We start from the raw sequence: 23,993 nt of genomic DNA on the forward strand, positions 1-23,993 counted from the left end.
ATAGGCGGTCATGCAAAAGCCTGTATGACTCAGTGTCCCACATTTCATTGTTGGTGATAGTATAGGATTCAATGATCCGAATCGTAGTGAGGTACAGTCCACTAAATTGACACATAAGTTTCTCTAAGATGTGTTTCCTTCCACAGTCATTAGATGTAATATCAAGATATTCAGTTCCATTTTCACGGTGTGTTTTTACTGGATAATCGTTGGCACAAATAGCTTTGAAACATTAACAAGGTTCGATTAGCTCTTGGTGCATATAGAGCGTCTGTGACTTGAAATGTTGCGCCATTAGGCAGCAAAAATTTGGCAGTTCCTCGCCATTTTTATTAGTTTTGATAATCCAATCATCGTAGTCACAAAGGAATTATAGGCTATTAGTTCAATTAATAATTGCCTATTTCTTAATATTGTGTGGGTAGTCCCACTATCATCTAAGCACTCAAGTTCTCCTCTATTCATTCCTACAAATAAATGGGAGGTATTTAGAAAATATAACTCATATTCTTTAGAGTATTTCTATTTGCGTAGAATGGTATTCTTTTCATTCTAATAATGTTTCTCTAGATGTATTGCTTTACATCTTTATAGTGCTATGTCGAACCATGTAAATATGTGTAGTAAATAAATTTGAATAAATTCAGTGCTTCAGAATAAAATTCAAATTTATTAATAAGCCAACGATAATCAAATCAAGGTCTTGTTCAGAAATCTTATTCATCAATCCATGATTGAAAATAAACTTTAAGACCAAACAATAGTCTAATTAAAAATGAGGCATTATGCCTTCACAACTGTCTTTGGAAAATAAAATGAATAAAGAAGATCAGTCAAGATTGAGAGCATCCATTGACTTAGCAAGTTCCTCTTTGCCATTGGAGTCTGCAACTGTAAGGTTGACGTCTAGGTCATGACCTCCTTCTTCCATATAGTGAGCCACTTGTTCTTTAGACTCTCTATACCTCTTGTAATTAATTGGCTGCTACTTTGTTGTTTGCTTGGCAGTTCTTGTACCAATGCCCAATGAATCCACACCTATAACATGGTTCATTGTCAACTCTTTCCTTTGGCATCTTGTTTCCTTGATCCCCATGTCCCTTTCCACGTGGTGCATTGTTGCCACGTGGGTAGGATCAGCACGTCTAAACCCCCTTGCATTGGAGTTATTTCCACTTTTCATTTTTCCATAATTAGCCTAGGGAATTTTCTTTGTCCCAGTGGGCCTGGCATTGTTATTCAAGAGAATCTTATTTTGTCTCTCAGCCACTTGCAGTAGGCTTATCAACTTATTGAAGGTTGTAATTCTTTTGTTGTCATAATCCAACTGATACTGGTTCGCTAGTATAAAAGTTGAATTAGGAAAGGTGGTAAGAGTCTTGTAGATCATATCATCTTCTGTGATTTTCCTTCCACAGAAATTGAGACGTGCCTTTAAGCGCAACATGTCCTTGTTGAAGTCATTGACCTTTCTATAGTCAAGCAAGCGGATTCCATTCCACTGAACAGCTAGTGCATGCATGGCTAGCTAGGGTTCCGAAAATCTGTTCAATATTCCATAACAAGGTAGCGTCATTTAGTGGGAGATCTAATGACACTATTATTATTGTCATGCGAACATTTACCTTGACATTAGTGAGATCGACATGGTTATCTTGGAGGAAGCTGATGAATTCCATGGAGTTTTCTTCAGTTACCCGTAATGATCACTGTATGGCCAAATGGCCTGAAATAAAAACGAAGTTAGAACATGACATAGAAACTAAGATCATAAACAGATGCATAATGTGTTATCTATTTCGAAGGCATTGAATAATTTAGTACCTCAAGAACCCCATCATGGGCAACCAATCTTCCAGCTGCTGTGGTAGCACCTCCAGATAGAAAACTCAAATGGTCAAACTGACCCTTCTTTTGACCAACATACAAAGCCCTTGTTGTGCTTAGCACGAATATCGATTTCGAACCTTCACTACTATTCACAAGCATCCCACTTTGCTTATACATTAGCTTGCCATTTTCCACTAATACTTCATGGGATTTCCTTTCTTTCTGAATCATCAAACACAAAGATAACACAATCAGATATTTACTAATTTGATTACTTATGCAACAAATATATATGATAATTGTATATGCAATTAGGAGAAGGCTTGGGACTAACCGGTCCAAGGTACTCGATGCATTGGTGCTGTAGAGCTGTCCTCGAGCATCTCTCGAGATTTATTTCTTTGCCATCTCCAACATCCAGCCTGCATTAATTATACAAATTGATCAGTACGTTTCAAATATCAAGTCAGAAAAGTATCACTGAACATATTAGTTCATATGGTGAAGAAAAATCAACATTAAGGCCAGTCACTTACCAGTAGAAGAAAGGCTGACTGCTCTCACTTTCAAACCACAAATCATAATACACTACTAGCAAAACAACAATTACCCACGGATTTTAATCTGTGGGTAATAAGACTATCTCACACTGATTTCAGTGTGTGATAGCTTTTACACACAGTGCACGCACAGATTGGTATTACCGTGCGGTTTGGAGGGGGGGTAATGCTCATCCGCCACGGATTATGTTGTCCGTGTGAAATACTTACGTGGGCCCCACTATAATTCCATAAATATAAATTACCGGAATTAGCTGCAATCCGTGTGAACAACTCTATTTCACACGGATTTCTGTACCAAATACGTACCTATCTCACACGGATTTCTGTGTCAAATACATACCTATCTCACACGGATTATTTTGTCCGTGTGAATATTAGACGTGGGCCCCACTATCTTTCCGTAAATATAGATCACCGTAATGGAATGAAATCCGTGTGAACAACTCTATTCCACACGGATTTCTGTGTCAAATGTGTAAACTGTATTTCACACAGATTTCTGTAGCAAAATACAATTCACACTGATTTCTGTATCAAAACCTATAACCTTATTGACATGGATTTCCGTGTGAAATCCCTATACTCTTAACTCACACTGATTTCAGTGTGTAAAAGTGACAGCATTTAAAAAAAAAATAATTCTTCTAATTAATTTGCAACCCAAACATAATAATAGTTTTGATTTTTGAACAATAAATACACTTCAAATACTTACAATCAAGTGAACAAATCCACAACTCAATCGAACATGAATAAACTTTACATTCATAGCAAGATGTTATTTACATTCCTACCAAAATACATTTCGAACCAAAGTAAATACATTTCAAACTAGATAATGCCAAGTGAAACCAACCCTTTCAGTTCGGCTGCGAATCTGGAACAGTTTGAGGCATTTCGGGTCGATATGCATCATTGATGGCTGGGGTTGGTATCACAGGTCTATTGCATTGTGCGTGGACTGATGCAAGCTGTGTCATTTGGTCCTATCCCAGCAGTAGAAATGGTTCAGAAAACAGAAGGCACGACCGTATGTCATGATCCTATCCCAGCAGTAATACTGACAGTATTAGATTTCTGTCAAATGCAAACGCACCTCAAGTGATGTGGACCCTCCACAGGGGAATACTAATGCACCCTTTCGAAAAGAGATGTCATCTGCTTGCTTGGTTGGCTGCGAACTTTGGTTGTGATAATTTTAAGCTCCAGCATAATTTTAATTTAGCTGAATCATCAAATATGGAAGGAAGCCAGTGAATAAATAGTTTGGATCCTGCATAATAAGAAGTAGGTTAGTTAAATGATTTGTAACTGAAGCATGCTTTCAAGAATTGTGAGTTAAAACAATTAAATCGATGCTGAGAAAATTAGACTAATCAATTACCAACAATAAACATAATTCTCAGACCTGAAGGGTAACTGATAAAACTAAAGGTAGTTTCAGAACACAAAAATTATTCTCAGACCTGAAGGATGAAGTAATGAACCCAAATGCATATTCTCCAATACGTGGATGCCTTATGATGGCCACTTCCTTGAAGGCTTGCATGTTTTGATCTAGAATACCAAAAAGCTAAAGATTATGATTTGCCTCTCCCTAAGGGGTAGGAACTGTTGTTCAATGAGAACAAAGAGAATGAGCACTTTATTACCGCATTTTGACATGAGCTTCATGAACTGGAAGACATAGATGCAAAGAATGAGGTATTTGTTGATTAGCTGTAGAAATTTTAGTGGTTTTCATCCCAATGAGAATATGCCAGCTGAATCCAATAACAAATTAGGTTACCACCCTACCTCAAATTGACAAACATTCAAGAAAAAGCAGTATGGAAAAATAAAAGGTGCTAGCAATTACTGAATATAAGCTAAATGAGATGCAAACCAAGTTGAAGAGAGGTACTCAATACATATCATAATGCGACAGAGCATCTAAGCAAGTTAAATTGACATACTTTTTGCATGGAAAAAGTTCGGGTAAGATCCGGTACCTGTCAGTTTTCATTTTTTTCGCATATTGTACATCTAGCAGGGACAATTTCACTGGATCATCAGGAGAAATGCTCCTCTGGAATTCAGCAGATCATCAATTACATGACGAAAGCAATGAAATCATGTGCTTGGAAACTGATTCCTTACAGTACAACTACGAGGGAAGCAACAAACGGCAAACTAATGCAATCAGTCCATATTTAGCATGCTCATTGGACTAAAACTTGTAACCATTGGCCCAGTGACATATCTCACAACATGCCTAAGCCATTGAACAACACTAACAAGAAACCAACAGCATTTCATCAACATGCAGAGAGAAAATATGCCTTGCTAAAAGATAAATGTCCTACCCATCCAAAGGAACTTGAGATGCTATCAATAATAGGAGAACTCGTTGGCAGCGGAATTGGAGCAATGAAGGGTAACTCCGGCAATTTTAGAGCACAGATAACTCCCAAAATCCAGTTAGCCACAGAATCACCACCAACAATCTGAGAATGAGTACCAAACACCGAGAAAATTAATTATAGAAAAAATTTATTCCTACATAGTATCTCAGAAGCTGAACTTCAGATGAAGATGCACTTCACAGATTGGAGCAGTTTTTAAAAGACCACCAGCAGACGGCAGAGAAGGATGCAGCTTAGCAGACTGCTTCGCTAACCTCCCAACAAGCCTTGGCCTTGGTACCTCACATTTTCCATCATTTCTTGGCTTTGTGACCTGCGTTAAAGTTTAGGGTTGACCTATTAGATCGAAACCCAAACGACGACGAAAATAGCTGAAATTTTGAACACAACCATTTATTCTTATCATGATAACATCCTACGGTCGATTTTGATAAAGTCTATTTCCTACGCATTGTTGCTTATGGAAGGTATACTTTTCGTTATAACTAATAAACTAGTTATACCACATTAGTAGACATATAAGAATTTTGTGCAATCCAAAAAATAAAAATAAAAAATTGATAAATTTGATATTGGTATTTGGTAATAATGTATTAATAGGTACGGTGTAAAAAAATTAACTCAATCCGTCGTTTTTTCAATATCAAATAAGTAGTTAACCTTATATACACATATACTTTTTCACACGGAATTTTGTAGCTAATTGTTCTTTTCACACGGATATCCGTGTGAAAAGGTTTTAGTTTTAACACAGACATCAGTTATTGTTGTTTATTCACACGGATTTCTGTGTGTAGTCTCATTTTTCACACGGAATTCTGTAGCTCATTGTTCTTTTCACACGGATTTCTGTGTTAACATTTCACACAGATATCTGTGTGTATTACTCATTTCACACAGATGTCTGTACCAAAAACCGATCAACCCTTTAAACGCTTCTACTTCCCTAAGGGGAGCCGACCCTTGAGGAGATAAAATTTCAGAAATTTTTATATTAGTTGATATAGCTTCTACCCATGAAAGCATAAGAGTTTACAGATCAAAAAAATAAGTTACGAGTGAGCGGTTATGAGCATATTAGTTTTATGTAGTATTTAAAGTTTATGGTTGACCTACTAGATCGAAACCCAAAAGACGACGAAAATAGCTGAAATTTTGAACACAACCATTTATTCTTATCATGATAATATCCTACGGTCGATTTTGATAAAGTCTATTTCCTACGCATTGTTGCTTATGGAATGTATACTTTTCATTATAACTAATAAACTAGTTATACCACATTAGTAGACATATATGAATTTTGTGCCATACATGTGATAAAAATTGAAAATTGATAAATTTGACATTACCCATCTATTTATAGCATATTAATAGGTATTGTGTAAAAAAATTAACTCAATCCGCCGTTCTTTCAAAATATCAAATAAAGTGATTAACCTTATATACACCTATACTTCTCTAAGGGGAGTAAAACCACGAGGAGATAAACTTTTCAAAATTTTTACATTATTTGGTATACCTCATATTCATGAGAGCTGACAGATCGAAAAAATAAGTTACGAGTGAGCGGTGATGAGCATATTAGTTTTATGTAGTATTTAAGGTTTAGGGCTGACCTACTAGATCGAAGCCCAAACGACGAGGAAAATAGCTGAAATTTTGAACACAACCATTTATTCTTATCATGATAACATCCTACGGTCGATTTTGATAAAGTCTATTTCCTACGCATTGTTGCTTATGGAATGTATACTTTTCATTATAACTAATAAACTAGTTATACCACATTAGTAGACATATATGAATTTTGTGCAATCCAAAAAATAAAAATAAAAAATTGATCAATTTGATATTGGTATTTGGTAATAATGTATTAATAGGTACGGTGTAAAAAAATTAACTCAATCCGTCGTTTTTTCAATATCAAATAAGTAGTTAACCTTATATACACATATACTTTTTCACACGGAATTTTGTAGCTAATTGTTCTTTTCACACGGATATCCGTGTGAAAAGGTTTTAGTTTTTACACAGACATCAGTTACTGTTGTTTATTCACACGGATTTCTGTGTGTAGTCTCCTTTTTCACACGGAATTCTGTAGCTCATTGTTCTTTTCACACGGATATCTGTGTCAACATTTTCACACGGAAATCTGTGTGTATTACTCATTGCACACAGAAATCTGTATCAAATACTTATTATAACGAAAATCTGTCCCTCCGTAATTCACATAACAAACAAAATTAATGATCCTGAAATAAACTAATTTCGGATTTTCACACAGAAATCAGTGTGAATTGATCTGCACACAGATATCCGTGTAAAAATATTTTATCATTTACACAGACATCTGTTACTATTGTTTATTCACACGGATTTCCGTCGATATTGTTATTGTATAAATCACTGTAGAGCTCAATTATGTTCTTTTCACACAGATATCTGTATCAAATACTTATTGTAACGGAAATCCGTCCCTCCATAATTCACATAACATAAAAAATGGGGGGTGAAATTTGCACACCCTAATTTGCAAATCACACACCCTTTCATTTTTTTAATAATATTTCATCCCAAAACATCTAGCACTTCCTAAAATACCCTCGACAGACTCTCTCCCTCTCCCCCATTCCCCCCTCGACAGATTCTCTCCCTCCCCCCATTGCACCCCCTCCTCCCCCAATTCCTCAGCCCCAATCCTCCTAAAATACCGGGCATATGTTCCCGGTGGGCAGAACATTCGATCTCAGAGACGATTTCACGGCGGAAGAGCTCTGACCCGAGTAAATTAACGGGTGGGCGGAGCCGGAATTGGATCTCGTATAACCTGGTTTGGAGCTATTCTGGGTATTTGTGGGACTGCTCTCGCTGGAGCCGGAGAGCTCGCCGGAGTGGTTGTTGTTGTTGTTAGGCCCCGAACCGGACCTCTTTGCATTAACCGGGTTGGGCCCATTCCGACCCGACACCGATCCGGACGAACTGGAGCTGATGCTGGTGGCAGTGGCGAGTCCGCAGCGGCGAAACCGGCGAGCCCAGATCGAGTTCTCGGAAATCAGGCTTGTTGGCCTTGCAACTCAGTGAGTCACGGAGGCGATCGGAGAGCGAGGAGTCGACGCTTGGCTCCGAAATGGGCTTCCCGGAGTGCGACATTTCCGAGAACAGAGACCGAGAAAACAAAAAAAAGCTTGAATCTTTTTCACACGGTCTATCAGAAATTTCAGTACTTTGACAGAGACTCAACAATGTGACCCAGTGAGGCCACTCCAAGAGCAAAAATGGGTGCAAGCAGAGATGGACAAACACAAACCCAGAAGAAGAAGAGGCTGTGAGAAAGAAGAGGGAGAGGGAGTGTATGTCGAGGGTATTTTAGGAAGTGCCAAATGTTTTGGGATGAAATATTATTAAAGAAATGAAAGGGTGTGTGGTTTGCAAATTAGGGTGTGTAAATTTCACCCCCCTAAAAAATTAATTATTTCGAAATAAACTAATTTATAATACGTACAGAAATCAGTGTGAATTGATTTTCACACAGATATCCGTGTGAAAATATTTTTGTTTTTCCACAGATATCTGTGACTATTGTTTATGCACACGGATTTCCGTTGATATTGTTATTGTATAAATTATTGTGGGCCCGATTATGCTCATTTCACACGGATTTCTGTTAGTATTTCTATTTCACACGGATTTCTGTGGCTTTTAACTACAGTAAATCCGTGTGTATTGTTATTTTGCTAGTAGTGATAGAAATGTAAATTGTGTCCATACCGGTGGCGTGGATCAATCTGGAGGAGACATCAAGAAGTAAACAGTTTAATATAGATCATGCATGTTTTATATTACAAGGAACATCAAGTTTCAAAAGATCGAAAGTCTTTAATTAGAATTAGAAAAGGTCATAATTGAAGTGTGAACTTACAGCTTCAAGCCAATGTTGAAGCGCTAACATTTGTGCTTTCTCATCCTTAGACAAACCTTTTCCAATCTAAAATTACAAAGCGAAGTGTTAGTACAGAATAGAATACCCAATAAGCAAAAGAAACATGAGAAAGAAGTATGTAAAAGAAAAAGATCGAACAAACCTTAGCAGCTCTAGTCCTAGCTAGCCCTTGCCCACCGCGAAACGGCGGTTTCTGACTTCTCAACATTGAAGAATGACACAGAACTCTGCTTGAGAGCTGCAGAATCTAAAGTTTTCCACCTGAAGCAATTGAAAATAACCAAATAGATCAATCAAACCATTTCATAAAAAAAAAAAAAACCAAATTCAAGCACAATTTCAAGGGTGAGAGATAATAATCAAGTGCGCGCTTAGATAATTACCATAGCTCTTTAGCACCCGCTGGAGAATCTAACGTATCTCTCCACCTAAACCATTTGAAAATAAAAAAAATTAATCAAACCATTTTGTATCAAAACAAAGTTGAGCATACTAATTAAGCAAGTGACAAAAAAATAATACCATAGCTCCTCAGCCGCCACTGCACAATCTGCAAGGTTTCTTCGAGTTATCGAACTCGTTGTAAACCTTTTGAATTTTGACTGCTGCAGCATCAAGCTCTCTAACCAGTCTAGGCAAAAGCAAGATTGCTGGTTCAGACAGAGCATTGTTAAGGCCACCATCCAACTGGTTAGACTCAACATTGGAGAAAGACATGTTTTCTGCTTGTGAACTCTTTTTTTAAAGGTGTGTGCTCTCGATCAGTAATCTTCACCTGCTTAATTGAATTTGACCATAATATTTGTCACTTTTGAATGAAAATGCCACCAACACCAAGATTCAGACAAAAACAGAAAAGGGCATGAATTATTTTACCTGAAAAGGGTTTTCAGAATCCAAATTAAGGGAAATTTATCTGGGAAATCAAATCTCTTTACAAGTGATTGGATTGCTCTTACTTGTTAATTATCTCCTTACTTAATACACACACACTACAAAAACAAACTACTCCTCAACTGGTCAAAGAGATGGAAGAAGATAAATGACTAAACACACCCAATTCGTTAAATAATTAATTACCAACTCTCTCATTGTTTTCTAGTTATTAGATGGCAGACACCTAGAAACTCCGACCAAGAAAAATGGAGACGAGGAAAACAATTCAACAGTTGGGGTTGACGAATATATTTCATCATTTAGTTTGATTAATTATATTAGCAGCCTCAATTTAGCTAGGGTTTTCAAACATCGAAACCTTTGATTATTTGCATTCATACAAGCAAAGACCAAGAAATGAAGGAATAGCCGGCATAGAATTTTTAGGCTAATGATATTATCTTGACCTTCAATCAAGGCTTCAAACTTCAAAGTCGATGTCTGCTGCCTTATTTTCATACAAGCAAAGACCAAGAAATGAAGGAATAGCCGGCATAGAATTTTTAGGCTAATGATATTATCTTGACCTTCAATCAAGGCTTCAAACTTCAAAGTCGATGTCTGCTGCCTTATTTTCCAAGTTACCAACGTTTTTTTTTTTTTTTGCCCATCTGAAGATTTTGAACTAGGAAAAAGAAGATGAAAGTCGGTCTTAAAAAAGAAAAGAAAGAAAAAAGAAGGAAAAGTCGTTTTCATTTGGACCCGCCAAAACTGGGCCTCAATTAGGGGTGGGCTCGCGAAACCGAAAACCGAAAAAAACCGCAGCCGAAAAAAACCGCACCGAACTGGAAAAAACCGCACCGCACCGCACCGCACCGAACCGAACCGAACCGAACCGCAAAACCGCACCGCAAACCGTACCGCAAACCGCACCGCAAAACCGCACCGCAAACCTCAAAACGACGTCGTTTTTGAATAGGGATAAACTTACCCTAATGACCTAATCCACTCGGTCTCGCAGTCTCGCACTCTCAGGGTGCGTTTGGGGGGGCTTTTTTGCTCCCCTGCTTATAAGCAACTGACCTGTGTGCGTTTGGTAAACCTGCTTTTGTCCAACTTATGGCAGAAGCCGCTGCTTCTTTTAGTCGAAAAGCCAAAGCCAGCAACCCCATGCTTTTAAAAGCCAGCGCTGGCTTTTTCACTGTAGCGGGAGTACTGTAGTTTAATGAACATTTCAAAATACCGGGTTGTGCCCTCTCTTCCTTTCAGCAATTACACCACACTGCCATCAAACCCTTATCTTCCATATTGAAAAATGAATCCTCCAGCGCCGCGCAGTGAACTGCTCTTGCATCTTGCTGACTGCCTCCTCTCATTCGTGTTCGAAGCCTCAATCCAATTCCCAGATTTTCGTACCAGGCTCTGAAAATCGAAAGCTCTGCAGGTAATAACTCCTCCCTTTTCCATTTCAGTTCCTATTTCATCTTTCATTTCTTGTGTTTGTTCATGATAGTTAATTTTTAATGCCTTGCTTTGGTTTGGAATGTGATGGCTTGTCTTTGTTGGTTGAGTATTTGTGTGGATTGCAAGTTGCAAATTGTCTGGGATTTGCTGACAATTAAAAATCTGGGTTATGGTCGATTTTGATTTATTATTTCTTTCAAAATCTGGGTTTTTCTTCTTCTTCTTCGAACTTGTCTGCTCAATGGCACCACTAAGTTTTCTTGTTTGTCTGCTCAATGTTGTGTTCAATCTTCTCCGTTCAGGGAGGAAAATTGAATCGATTGAATGCTTGTTGGGTCATATATCTGCTACCCTGTGATTTTGCTATATCCAGAATTTGAAATAAAATGGGTCAAATGGGTCTGCTCTATGTCCCTCTTGAACATCCAATCAAGAAATTTGTTCGGTTATCAATATCCTCAAACAGCTCATAGGATCTGAGCCATCATCTTTCATATTCAAACTCTTGACAGTCATTTTTGTTTGCAAGTTCAGTTTGCAGCTGGGAGGGATCTGAAACCTGGACAGCTTGGGAGGGATCTTCTACTTCCATTTCTACTTCTTCCGGTAGTTCTAGTTCTTAGGTTCTACACTTCTACTGTACCTGGTATTTTTTCTTTATTTTTCTTCATTTTCATTGTTCTTGTGCCTTCCATTATATTTCCGTGTCTATATTTCTAGGTGTTCTTCTTTCTATCTTGTGTCAAATTATTTGTTGTACTCTTTTTGTGTTGGAGCTGACAAGGCTTGTCTTCCAAAGTTATAAAAATATGTTTTGTGTTAATAATTCCTATTCAATAGGGTAGTGCGGTAGGTTTGGACTTTCCTTGATTCATGATTTCATGTTCCATTTGCTATTTGCTTTTTCTAGAAGGGGATCATGCTCCATGTTTCTAGTTAGTGCTGTTTGCTTTTCAGCTTGTTTGTAATTGTCCATGAAGTTTTATGCCATTATTATAATTATCATAATTGTATACTACTTGTCAATGCTAGATGGCAAAAGAATCAGCCGTTTGGAATGAGGGTTTAGTAGATCTTTTTTGTGAACTAGCTATGAAGGAGGTGGATAATGATAATCGTCCACACACTCATTTTAATCCGGAGGGATGGGCGAATATAATCAGTAATTTTTCAAATGAAACAGGAAAAGAATATACCAAAAAACAACTGAAAAATAAATGGGATTCCCTTAAAGACCATTGGAAATTATGGAAAGAATTGAAGGGGAAAGAGACCGGTCTTGGGTGGGATCACAAGAAACAGACTATTGATGCATCCGAGGAGTGGTGGTGTGGCAAAATTGAGGTTTGTAAATATGTTTCCTCAGTTCGTTTCACAATTTATTGCATTTCCTGATGGTCTTAAACATGTTATGATTGGTCATAATTTTTTTTTGCATTTTTGCAGAAAAACAAGGATTATGCAAAGTTCAAGAAAAAGGGGATCACACCCGATTTTGAAATGAAGTTGGATAAGATGTTCATGGGTATTGCAGCCACCGGAAAGCATGCATATGCACCATCTTCTACACTACCCATTCCTACACTACCCATCTTCTACACTACCCATTTCTAGATATTTTGGAAAGGCTCTAGATCTTTTGTGTGAACTAGCTAAAGATATTGTCAAGCCGCCGGATCCCCAATTTAATGGGGTTGCACCAGAGATAATGAGGGATAAGAGATACATGCCGCATTTTAAGGTATTTATGATATGTTACTTATAAATTATCAATTTCCTTAATTACTTATATTCGTTGAGAAATAACATCATTATTTATAGGATTGTATTGGGGCTATCGATGGAGTGCATATTCCCGCTTCAATAGCTCCTCAAGATCAAATACCGTACATTGGTAGAAAAGGAATACCAACTCAAAACATTATGGCAGCATGTAATTTTGATATGCAATTTACCTTTGTATGTGCGGGTTGGGAAGGGTCTGCTCATGATACAAAAGTGTTTCTATCGGTTCTTCGAAATCCCGATTGGAATTTTCCTAAACCACCACCGGGTAATATATTTAATTATAGGTTTTTTTTTTGTAAATCTTTAATGCTATGAATGAAGTTTTGTCAAATTTTTAATATATATGTATTTATTTGACAGGAAAATATTATGTGGTAGATTCGGGATACCCTCAAATGAGTGGGTTTTTGGGACCTTACAAAGGTTCAAGACAACATTTTCAAGAATATCGTAGGCAAGAACCAAGAAATGAAAAAGAAGTATTTAACCAAGCACACTCTTCTCTTAGAAGCGTTATAGAACGCACATTTGGAGTTTGGAAAAAAAAGTGGAAGATTTTAAAGGACATGCAAGGTTTTTCATTTGAGAAACAAGTGAAGATTGTCATTGCCACCATGACACTTCATAATTATATACGGAGACATGCACATCGTGATAGGCATTTTGTTCACGGTGAAGAAAGAGAAGGTGATGGGTCAAGTCATGGGATAGAGATGGATGATGATGTAGAAGAAGAATATCATGGTCATGGTGCACAAGAAATGGAAATGATAAGAAATAGCATTACTCAAAGTTTGATGAGTGCACGAACTTGAACATTTGAATGTGTTATGAAATTTTTTGTGGTTACTTGATGCAAACCAAAAACCAATTGTTGTTAATGTTATTAATATATTTGTATAAGTTATTTTTAAAATTGTCCAATATTAATCATATGCTCACCATAATCTATAAAAATTAAAAGTTGACAAAAATGAATAAAGACATAATAAAGATTAAAATTAATAACAAAAGCATTTGATCAACATTGTATTATCAAACAATCAAGGTAAAATAATCTCTTATGTCCAATTTGGTCATTCCACAAACAAAAAGCACAAGCCAGTTTGAGTTTACCAAACACTTTACCACTGCTTTTTGCCACTGACAGCACTTAAAAAAAGCCAGTTTACCAAACACTCAGCTGCTTTGCTTTTCAGCTACTTTTTCTCAGAAATAAGCAGAAGCCAGCTTTTCTGAAAAGCACAGCCATACCAAACACACCCTCAGTCTCCTCTAACCCACCCTCTCGGCCTCTCCGCCTCTCGCTCCTCAGCCTCGCACTCTCAGTCTCCTCTAACCCACCCTCTCCGCCTCTCGCTCCTCAGCCTCGCACTATCAGTCTCCTCAGCGATCTCTGTCGAACCCACCCTCTCGCTCCTCAGCCTCCTCTAACTCTCTATTCTCTAAGATCGGCGACCTCTCTCTCTCAGACCAACCTCTCTCTCGATCACCTTCCGGAAATCGAAGCTCTCCCGACTCGGCGACTAACGACCTCTCTCTCAGACTGACTTCTCTGCCGATCACGTTCCGGAAATCGAAGCTCTCATCGATCTCGCTGGTAAGCACTGTGTATCTCTCATCGATCTGATATTTAGGGCTAGTTTTTGCGTTTCTCTCATCGATCTGATTGAGTCTCTATCTCATCTCTCAGCCCCCAGTTTCTCTCCTTACGCTCTCATCGATCTCGCCTCCTCAAGTCCTCCACAGCAGTTCTGGGCTCGTTCTGTCTGGAGTTCTGGGCTCGTTCTCCTCCACAGCAGCAAGCGAGCAAGCCACCTCCACCTCAGTACACTCATCCGATCTTTACGCCGGTAAGGGTTGGATACTTGGATTGCATAATCTTGAATCGATGAAGATATTCATTGTTGCTCATTTGTGTATAGAATCAATGATTTGGAGTATTTATTAAGGTTTTCAGTACAAAACAATCTAGCAGACTTGGTTAGGCATCAGAGTGACATGAAAGATATAAGTCAAATATAAATCAGAATCATCCCTACAGACAAACATCTACTGATTTCATTAGCACAGATGTATCTTCATTTCAGTATCCTGATTCAGAATAAGGTCACAATGGCTAACATCATTTCAGATACCCCTCCGAGACAGTTAGGAATGTAGGAAGTTAGGTAATGTGTTTGGAGTGGGCAAGGTAGTTAGGAATGTAAATGGGAACTTTTAGTTGCAAAAGGAAGATGACTTCGATCATTGCTCATTTTTTGTTTTTTTTGTTTTGGTTTTTTGTTTATGTAACTGTAAACTGTTAGTCTAATCCACCTGCAAATGTTTATTACTGATGCCGCACATCAGCTATTTTTTGGATTTTCAGTCTGTTTTTGGTATGGTGTATAATAAGTGATTGATGTTGTCGAGTTCCTTCAACTTCCGGAGTTGACCCAAAATTTGACCCAAATGACTGTTTTGGGTCAAATTTTAATAATTAGTTGGGCCCGAATGTACTTAACTAGCTTTGGGCTCAAAACCGGCTCCCGGATGGCGGTTAACGCCTAAAACCCTTTTTATAGGGTTTCAGACTGAGAAAAGCTCCCAACAATGGAGGAGCCCCAATTTGAAAAAGAAAAACCCTCCGAAACCCTAATCTCTCTCCCTCCTCACCGTCGACGAAGCCTCAAGAGCGAAACGCACCGTACTCTGCTTCGAATTCTATCTCACTGCTACGACGTGTTGCAGCACCCAGACCAAAATGTACCTCCGGAGCTCAATCAAGGTAATTTGAACTCTCGCACCAACTCAGTCTTTGGTTCTGTTAGGTTTACTGAGAAAATCAAATATAACTTGCTGAAGAAGCATGTATCTTTATCACTTTGATTAGTTTCTGTGTGATTTTTTTTTTCTTTTTTCTGATGATGGTGTTCTTGATTATGTTATAAGATAATGGGAGTAATGAATTGGGGGAAACAACTGCAAAAGAAGGAGGTAGGAATGTTGAATTGGTTGAGCCTGATAGTAGGAAGTGCGATGATTCGGCAGCTCAACAGGAATTGGTGGCTGTTGAGAGGTGTGATGGTAAGGGTTTACGAGAGAGAATTGGGCAGATAGAGGATTTCTTCAGTGAGGAAGGAAATGAGGAGTTGTCGGGACAGATGGACTTCGAAGATACGTTTGGGATTAATTTTGGAGATTTGGAGTTTGGTCCTGAGGAAATGCTGATGGATGAACTGGAGCAAATTGTGAAAGGAAATGATGACAATGCTCCTAAACTGTCGACCGGATCATTGGTTGAAAATGAGGGTGCAAACGATAAGGTTGAGTTGCTGAGTAACCAAGAACAACGTGATGACTCTCAACATAATGCTACAGTCAGACCGGAAAATGCAGATCAAGTTGTGATTGGTGAAATTCATAATGAAGGAGAGTGTAATGAATGCTCGCATTCCTTGTTGAAGACTAGCTCGTTGGATGTAGAGCCGATAATCCAACAGAAAGCAATGGAGACTTCTGTGTCTTCTGGTAGCGCAGAGGTATCTCTTATTCCCATTACTGAAGTTGCACAGTTTGAGGTGCCAGAACACTTCAGCCAAAAGGTGCCTGAAGCCTTTGTTTTCCCCTTGGACACAGATATGGTTGGCGATGCTTCAAAGCCTAGTCAGAGCAAAAGCTGGTCACATAAAGCTGATGATTTGGAAGGAGAGCATGAAATTCAGCCAAACGAAAACAAAATGGAAATGGTTTGCACCGGAAATGCTGTGAATTGTCCCAACCATATGAATGATGGAGATATGGAAGAGGGAGAAATCTCTGATGATGATGGGATGGATGATAGATCAACCAATATGCTTTTGCATGATACAGCAAGGTGTGAGGAAAATAAGGTTAATGAATTTCAAATAGTCAAAGATGTCAACGGTCAAAAAGAGCACTCTGGCAAGGAAGCAATTGGTAGAGAATTTGACTCCAATTCCTTTCTGATGAGTATTGCTGACAATGTCCAAAATCCTAGAGGAGTGGAACTCAGAGAAAGTAAAACTAAGCTGATTGGTAGACCTGGAGTTGTCCAGGGGAAAACTATGGAAGCTATAAAGGAAAATGGATATGATCCTTCGCTAGAAAGTCGAAGAATCGAAGAGAAAGATAGCGGAATTGGGAGGGGTATTGGCTTTCAAGAAGCTTGTACTAATAATCAAGCATCGCATGAAAAAATCTCACAGAACTATGAAGCTGGAAGCTGTGGAACTTCATCTGAAGATAAGGTATGTCTTTGACTTGCATAGTTTGTTTCCTTTCTTACTAATTTCTTCACTCATAAGAGTATGGCACGGTCCATTTTGAAACATGTTAATACACGCCCACCTTGATTCTCTAAAGCTTCTACTCTTTGAGCAGAAACTCATACATCCTCCATGTTGCCTTTGTTATGGGTTGGGAGCCAGCTTTCACTTCCAAATGCATTATCTTTAGGTGTAATTTACATAGATTTTCCATAGAGACTTGTTCTTCTTTATTGCAGTCAATCTCGTATATGGTGGTCTTGCATTGTAAATGCTTAATAACTTGGGAAACTCGAATTTTGGTAGACTTAAAGATTGTCTCAAACTTCTTCTCTCCGAAGAAAGATGCAGCCTGATGGATTTGTCTATGTATCAACAGTTCAACACAAAAGTCTGGTCCCTATCTAACCAGTATGCTCTATTCTTGTGCAGGTGGATGCTGGTGCCGCAAATAAAAGAAGGCGTGGTCCTCCTTCAAAGGAAAAGAAACAAAGAAAGAAGGTATTGCCTATTGCTTAATTGCAAGAGATTTGTTGTGAATCTCTTTGGAGCTTAACCTGTTTCATATTACAAAGGAATTTACAAATTATAGGATATATGCTTTTGAATGTATATAATATTTCTTTCAATTGGTGCATACTGCAGGCAAAAGAACGATTGAAGCGAGCAGAGATGAACAGAAAACTAGGTGTTAAAAGGTTGAAACTGCATTCCATAGAGAAACCAAAGACTGTAGTATATTGCCGCCATTATATTGCTGGAAGGTGCCATGAGGTTGTACACTGCTCAATTCTGCTAATCCACTGGTCAATCATAATCAATAATTTAAATGACCTGATATTTACTTTATACTTGCCCTAGACCAGTTGTGCATTGATATTTGTTATTGCAAAACTAATTGATTTTCTCACCCCTGATTGCATACTCTGAACTCTTTTCCTCACAAGTATTCTCCCACTCAATTTTTTTTCGTTTTATCTAGTCTTTGGGTGCCAGTAATCTAGCATCGTTTGATTTCCTTCTGTAGCTATCTCATTGTTCTTGTTTATTTATGTTTTTCAGGGTGACAAGTGCAAATTTTCACATGATACAGTGCCTTTAACAAAATCCAAGGTATGGTTATTGGACTCGGTTTTTAATGTTATTTTGTGATTCTAGGTGCTTTAATAAGAGTGCTTCTGTTACGAATACCATTTCTTCTTCCTCTGAGTTAACGCCTATTCCTTATCTTGTTTTGTGGTGTTGCAGCCCTGTTGTTATTTTTCACGCCAGTCATGCATGAAAGGGGATGACTGCCCATTTGATCATCAGCTTTCTAAGTATCCCTGTGACAATTTTGTTAATAATGGCTCCTGCATCAGAGGTGATCGGTGTCTGTTTTCACACAAGGTACATTCTTGCCTGAATAAGATGCTAGTTGGAGCTACTTGTAAGTTGTAACTTAAGCCTGCTTACGAGGTTCTATCTTTACACAATTCATGTGGAAATTATGTTATCATCTGCCCTTACCTCATTCATCTACTACCAAAATAAGTTAATATGCTGATCAAGTTTATAATTTTTATTAGATTCTATCCAAGGAAGAAAGTGCAACTGCTGCTAGCAAACCTGAATTGGTGTCTCCCACCGTGCTGGGTAATTCCAGGTCTGCACAAGTAAAGATTGGTAGTCCCTCCCAGAAGAATTCCCATGCATTGCTCCACTCCACAGGGACTCATTCTCACAATAATACTGAACTGATTATGGCAAGGACTCTATTGGAACAACCTGCAATGGCTACTAAAGGATTTAGCTTCCTTTCTACAGGGAAATCATCATTGGTTCATTCTAGTATGTCCAAGCAAGGAGTGTTGGCCCCAGATAGGAGTACTGGTGCCAAAGCTGGGAACCCGATGCAACAAAGTCCATCAAGTTTTGTTCCAAATACCAAAGAGAATATAATGACAACTCCACCGGTAGTCACTCCCAAAGGGATAAACTTTTTATCATTTGGAAAAGCGTCACCAGATGGTTCCAGTGGCAAAAACCAAGACCATCACCATTCAAACCGAAGTGTGTCAGAGACTGTTCAAAACTTTAATGGGGTGCCAAAGGTTATTCAACCTGCACAACCAAAGGCTGCAGACTTCCTATCCGTAGCTAATTCTAGTAGTGGAAACCCCTTTAGCTTAACTTCAAGTTCAGATAACAGTAGGCATTTTGGTGAGGGTAAAAGTGCATTTGATAAACCCCAAAACTCAAGTGCAATCTCATCAAGGCTGCAACCTTCTCCACTTACTTCAGGTCAATCTTCAGATTATACAGCATCCAGGTTTAAAGACCCGAGGAATCAGAGGTCACTTTTTTCGACACTTGCATTTGCAGAAAAGTATGAATCAAAAAAGACGAATCAGTCAATTGGTTCTACTTTTTCACAGGTTGATAGGGAGACCAAGCAGAATGACTCAGGAAAAGCTTTTAATATTTTGGATTTCTTGTCCACTATTGGCAGTACAACCAAGTAGTAAATCTGTTAGCATGGTGTATAATAGAGACTTTAGCCTTGGACATTATTGAATGGCAAGATGAGCTTCTGCATCCAGAATGAAGCTTGTTGTTTGGTCAGATTGATCAGAAAAACACAGGGTCATTTCTGGCATCTTTCTCAGATTGATCAGAAAAACACAGGGTCATTTCTGGCATCTTTCTTGCCCGAAATCAGCACATGTAGTACGTCACTTCTAATTTCAGCAGCTGTCTACAAGGTAGAGTTTGCATCTTTCACTACTGTAAGCAATATACGTTTGTACATTATCAGGTAAAGTCTACATTTTGTTTGTCTTTTATATGGAATTGATCGCTGCAATACAATAGGTTTTGGTGACTGAGGATCTTCATTGTGTGATTTCAGCTGGGATAAATTTTGTAACTGGTAAAGTAACGATGCTTGATGGACACCAATCACATATTACTGATTCACTGCCATCTTAAAGTTGAGTCCGTGGTAGTTTCTTACTGTCATTTTCTTCTTTGTTGTACCCTGGATCTTTCTTTGAAGTTTAGGAGACCTAACTTTTCTCCTGCCATATTATATTGGAAACAGATGGTCTTCATATAACCTTCTTTCACTGTGGAAAACTGGAATCAACCTCCTATCACATTTGGTGTCAATCTTAGGTATTGACTTTACTTACCAGTTTGCTATGGATTGAATTATTACTTACCACCTTCTTTCACAGCTAGCAGTTTGCAGCAATATTTTCAGTTAATTGGAAAATGATTTTGTACTGTACTGTCTCAATATTGATACAGGAATTTGGATCCTTGAACTAATCTGCATTTCGCTAATAATCCAAGTAGTCCTGGATCTGATGAAGATCTGCATGTTGAAGTTGTCTCCAATGTAGGGGTCAAAATAATATTATTTGTGCTGTCTAGTTTCTAGTACTCAACTGAATTATATTTCGTACACGCTTTACTAGTCTTCTTCAACATAGCCCAGGCCATGTGAATGAATTGAGTTATTGTTTTTACAGGAAGGAGTGGACCTTTTTTGCTTGAAGTCTGGGGGAAAGGGATCAAAAGCATTGAATTGTAGAAGAAGTCTGCTTACTGTGGGGCAATTTACTGACTTTGTAGACCATAGCACCATATATGAGGACTCGCCATAATTTTTTCTCAATCAAATTTGTTGAAAAGGTTACTCTTTAGTCAAATCTAATGATGTTAAGGCTCCTCCATTTTCCAAATTATCATATGCTCTGTTCGCTTTTATGACAATTTCAAAAGAATTGCGTGGGAGATTGATTTAGTTGCCTGGTGATGTCATATCAACTCCATATTTCGTTTTCTCTGGCTGGAAGTTGCCTCTTTTCTTTTGGGACCTAAAGTGGCTGAGGACTTGTGCGACCTAATCATACATTCCACTTGAGCCAGACCAATTCATAACTAGGCCTCTTACCATGATGATTCATTCCTTCAAATAAAAGGAGAAAAGAAGGAATTAAACTTTAGGGATCGGGTGAGGGATAATTTTTTAGAAACCGTAAGGATAAGTATATCTGACAGCTGAAAATACATATATAGTTTTTAATTGTTATAATTTCAACTTTTGAAATTAATAGATGTGGCTGAGAGCCACTTGTCCTTCGTGGTTCCTTGAAACTGTCTTTTAGGTAAGCAGGGCTGTTAGGGAAAATATACATAACTACAGATTGGGGAGATAAATGAGGTGGAATATAAGATTCAAATGCAGAGATTGGGGAGATGATTATGGTGGTTAACCAACAAACAATGACTTTCATGCCTTTTTGGCTCCTAAAAGATTTAAAAGAATCTTCAAAGCAGTCTCTCTGTATTCTTTCTTCTATTTCCAACGAGCACGTCTCCAATGACGACCTCTCTGAAAAGCAGTTTCATGCCTCCGAGCTTGATCTCGAATCTTCAACAAGTTTTGGCTCTCAAAAGCGACGGTGCAGAGAAGCATGCTTCTGAACCAAACAAAGTTTCTTGTAATTCTTCTTCCTCTTCATGTTGCGCTTTGATGCCTTCTGAGGACACTAAAGACAAGCAGTGTCCAAAGCCAGTGGTTTTAGTCACAAATGGAGAGGGAATCGAGTCTCCTGGCCTCACATTTCTCGTCCAAGCTCTCCTTCTCGATTCTCATCTTGAGGTCTGCGTCTGCGCTCCTAAATCGTTAGTTCTCTCCACCAGTTCACCTTGCTTTCATGTTTTCCTTCATTTTCTTACTAACCACGTAGACTGAGATTGTAATAAATATAATTAAGTAAGGCATTGTCTGGCTCATGCAGAGATAGATCAGTGGCTGGCCACTCTGTAACTGTTGGTGAGACCATTTCAGTGTCTTCTGCACAAATCAATGGCGCCACGGCTTTTGAAGTTTCCGGTAATGCCTCTCTTTCTCTTAGTATATAAGTTATATATAGCCAGGAATTTATATACGATTACTTACTTGATTATTGAATATTAGGGACTCCTGCGGATTGTATCTCTTTAGCATTATCAGGGGCATTGTTCTCCAACTTTTCAAAGCCTGCTTTGGTATGCAGCTATAAGATACAATAAGTTTCTTCAGATTTAGTCATCTCCATGCAATTTCTTAATTATAGTATCGATTTTCAGGTAGTCAGTGGAATAAACAGAGGATCAAGTTCTGGAATCAACATGTGAGTGTAAACATTTGTTTGCTAAGATCTGGTGTTATGATACATAATATATTCTCAAGGAAATTAATGAAGAAAGCTTTCGTAGTAGTCATAAAAGACTACAGTTTGCTGTGGTTTTAGCGGACTTTGCTTGCTCTGGGAATTGATTTACGAATGACATGAACTATTCATGGCTTGATAACAGGCTCTACTCGGGTGCTGTTGCTGGAGCTAGAGAGGCGTTGCTATGCGGTGTACTCTCTCTGTGCATATCAATGAATTGGTGATTACATCTTCCATTTCTAATCTGTTACGTTTTGTTATTATACATCAACCGCATAATAGCATAACACTGTTTAATTTCTTAGGAAGAAGGATGTAAGCTGTGAAAGTGATATGAAGGATGCAGCCACTGTTGATATGTGCAGCTGCAAAAAGCATCCAGGAGGGAGTTTTCCCCAAAAGTTGTTTACTCAATATTGAGATTCCTAGTTGTCCTTTGACAAATAAGGTTTGTTCTTCAAATTGAAATAGTTACTCATGACCATTCCATTGTAATAAACAAGGTATGAATGAATAAGTACTTGGGTTTAATAGGGCTTCAAAGTGACCAAGCAGAGTCAGTGGAGGTCCTCTTTGAGCTGGAAAGCTGTGTCAACAAACAAACATCCTCCCCCTGCAAATTTCATGTCCAATCAGCAAAGCCTTGGTATTCAACTAGCACAGCTCAGCCGCGAAGCTTCAATAGCTGTAAGTAGAACTAGTTTCTTTCTTGGCTATTAAGTAACAAAGTTACCAGTCATTGTTTACTAACAGATGGTATAGTTTCTCTGATCTTTCAGTGTAGCTAGTGCTTTAGTGTTCATATGGTTACCCATTGTATGGCTTAACCTTATTTTCAGGGTGCAGCTCGCCGCTTGAACTCTCAGCGCAAGACTGTAGAGGTTGAATCGGTTGGTGTAGCCAGAAAAATGAGCTCCCAAAAAACAGTAAAATTCTTCCGTTTAGAGGTATAAACAAGTGATGTGTGACTCAAAATGACAGAAAAACTAACCATGTTAGAAATTCTATGTTTTCATTCTTTCAATTGAAGAATGGGAAAGACCGGATGAGGATATCTATGTATCTGAAGCTAAATCATCAAGTGCTTTTCGTGCAGTTCTTAGAGGAGCAGCAGGAATATGTAGATGAAGATCTAGATATCAGAGCACTAGAAGATGGATTTGTGAGTTGAAACTCGATACATTATTTGAATGCATGCATCATATTGCCTTAGAGTGCTGATTTGGTGTTGCCTCTATGGAATGACAGGTTGCGATTACTCCGATTTGCTTATCTCCATCTGTTCAATCGGAAATTCAAACGTCAGTGTCGAATTGGATTGCTGGAGCAGTACTTTCGAACAACCGGTTGGCATTATAGTATCAATCAATGTGTACTAGTTGATGTTTGAACGTTTTACTTGTATTTCTGGAGAGAATGATCTGCTGTCTGCATTGCTTGTTATTTGATTGTCATGTGTTGTCATGAGAGCAAATTCTGAAATTCTACATTTGATTCTATCCATCAGAAAACTGTTGGTGGCAAAAAAAACCACGCAAGTTTAGGTGAAATGTATTTAGTCCTCGTAACAATTGTACAAGTTAGTTGTCTATTTTGATTATGTTTTTGAGTAATTATTGTGTGGTCTGAGATTATCACGTGTC

General features: G+C 38.3%; 1 protein-coding gene, 2 long non-coding RNA genes and 2 pseudogenes across 10 annotated transcripts; 3 read left to right on the forward strand and 2 right to left on the reverse strand.

Annotated features, from left to right (window-relative positions):
• Nucleotides 1–1,564: 1,564 nt before the first annotated feature.
• LOC112195404 lies at nucleotides 1,565–9,712 on the reverse strand (annotated as a pseudogene).
• Nucleotides 3,091–5,121, reverse strand: LOC112195405. Of its 6 annotated transcripts, none has more exons than XR_005807823.1 (4): nucleotides 4,974–5,115; nucleotides 4,739–4,879; nucleotides 4,385–4,539; nucleotides 3,091–3,666 (listed from the first exon to the last, which is right to left on the reverse strand). It is a non-coding gene; the product is annotated as an uncharacterized LOC112195405 (long non-coding RNA). The 6 variants fall into 6 exon arrangements; XR_005807822.1 differs by having other exon boundaries at nucleotides 4,385–4,665; XR_005807821.1 differs by having other exon boundaries at nucleotides 4,385–4,461; nucleotides 4,533–4,879.
• A 1,037-nt stretch (nucleotides 9,713–10,749) lies between the features above and the next one.
• LOC112193912 lies at nucleotides 10,750–13,421 on the forward strand. Of its 3 annotated transcripts, none has more exons than XR_005808546.1 (6): nucleotides 10,750–11,064; nucleotides 11,619–11,730; nucleotides 12,117–12,428; nucleotides 12,531–12,825; nucleotides 12,906–13,137; nucleotides 13,233–13,421. It is a non-coding gene; the product is annotated as an uncharacterized LOC112193912 (long non-coding RNA). The 3 variants fall into 3 exon arrangements; XR_005808547.1 differs by having other exon boundaries at nucleotides 11,619–11,690; XR_005808548.1 differs by lacking the exon at nucleotides 11,619–11,730.
• A 704-nt stretch (nucleotides 13,422–14,125) lies between these two features.
• On the forward strand, nucleotides 14,126–20,006 carry LOC112194343. The gene is made up of 9 exons (XM_040516616.1): nucleotides 14,126–14,472; nucleotides 14,566–14,725; nucleotides 15,225–15,642; nucleotides 15,807–17,125; nucleotides 17,576–17,644; nucleotides 17,789–17,917; nucleotides 18,206–18,256; nucleotides 18,392–18,532; nucleotides 18,712–20,006. The coding sequence occupies exons 3-9, from the start codon at nucleotides 15,468–15,470 to the stop codon at nucleotides 19,645–19,647; spliced, it is 2,820 nt and encodes a 939-aa protein (XP_040372550.1). The 5' UTR covers nucleotides 14,126–14,472; nucleotides 14,566–14,725; nucleotides 15,225–15,467; the 3' UTR covers nucleotides 19,648–20,006.
• On the forward strand, nucleotides 19,799–23,963 carry LOC112194344 (annotated as a pseudogene).
• Nucleotides 23,964–23,993: the final 30 nt, after the last annotated feature.

Source organism: Rosa chinensis, chromosome 3 (genome assembly GCF_002994745.2).
Source record: "Rosa chinensis cultivar Old Blush chromosome 3, RchiOBHm-V2, whole genome shotgun sequence".
NCBI classification, from domain to species: Eukaryota; Viridiplantae; Streptophyta; class Magnoliopsida; order Rosales; family Rosaceae; genus Rosa; species Rosa chinensis.

Bases quoted from the DNA above. Each gene is read 5' to 3' on its own strand.
- LOC112194343 (XM_040516616.1), top strand. From the start codon at position 15,468: ATGGAGGAGCCCCAATTTGAAAAAGAAAAACCCTCCGAAACCCTAATC. The intron at 15,643-15,806 runs GTAATTTGAACT...TTATGTTATAAG, and splicing joins ACCTCCGGAGCTCAATCAAG to ATAATGGGAGTAATGAATTG. The intron at 17,918-18,205 runs GTTGTACACTGC...TATGTTTTTCAG, and splicing joins TTGCTGGAAGGTGCCATGAG to GGTGACAAGTGCAAATTTTC.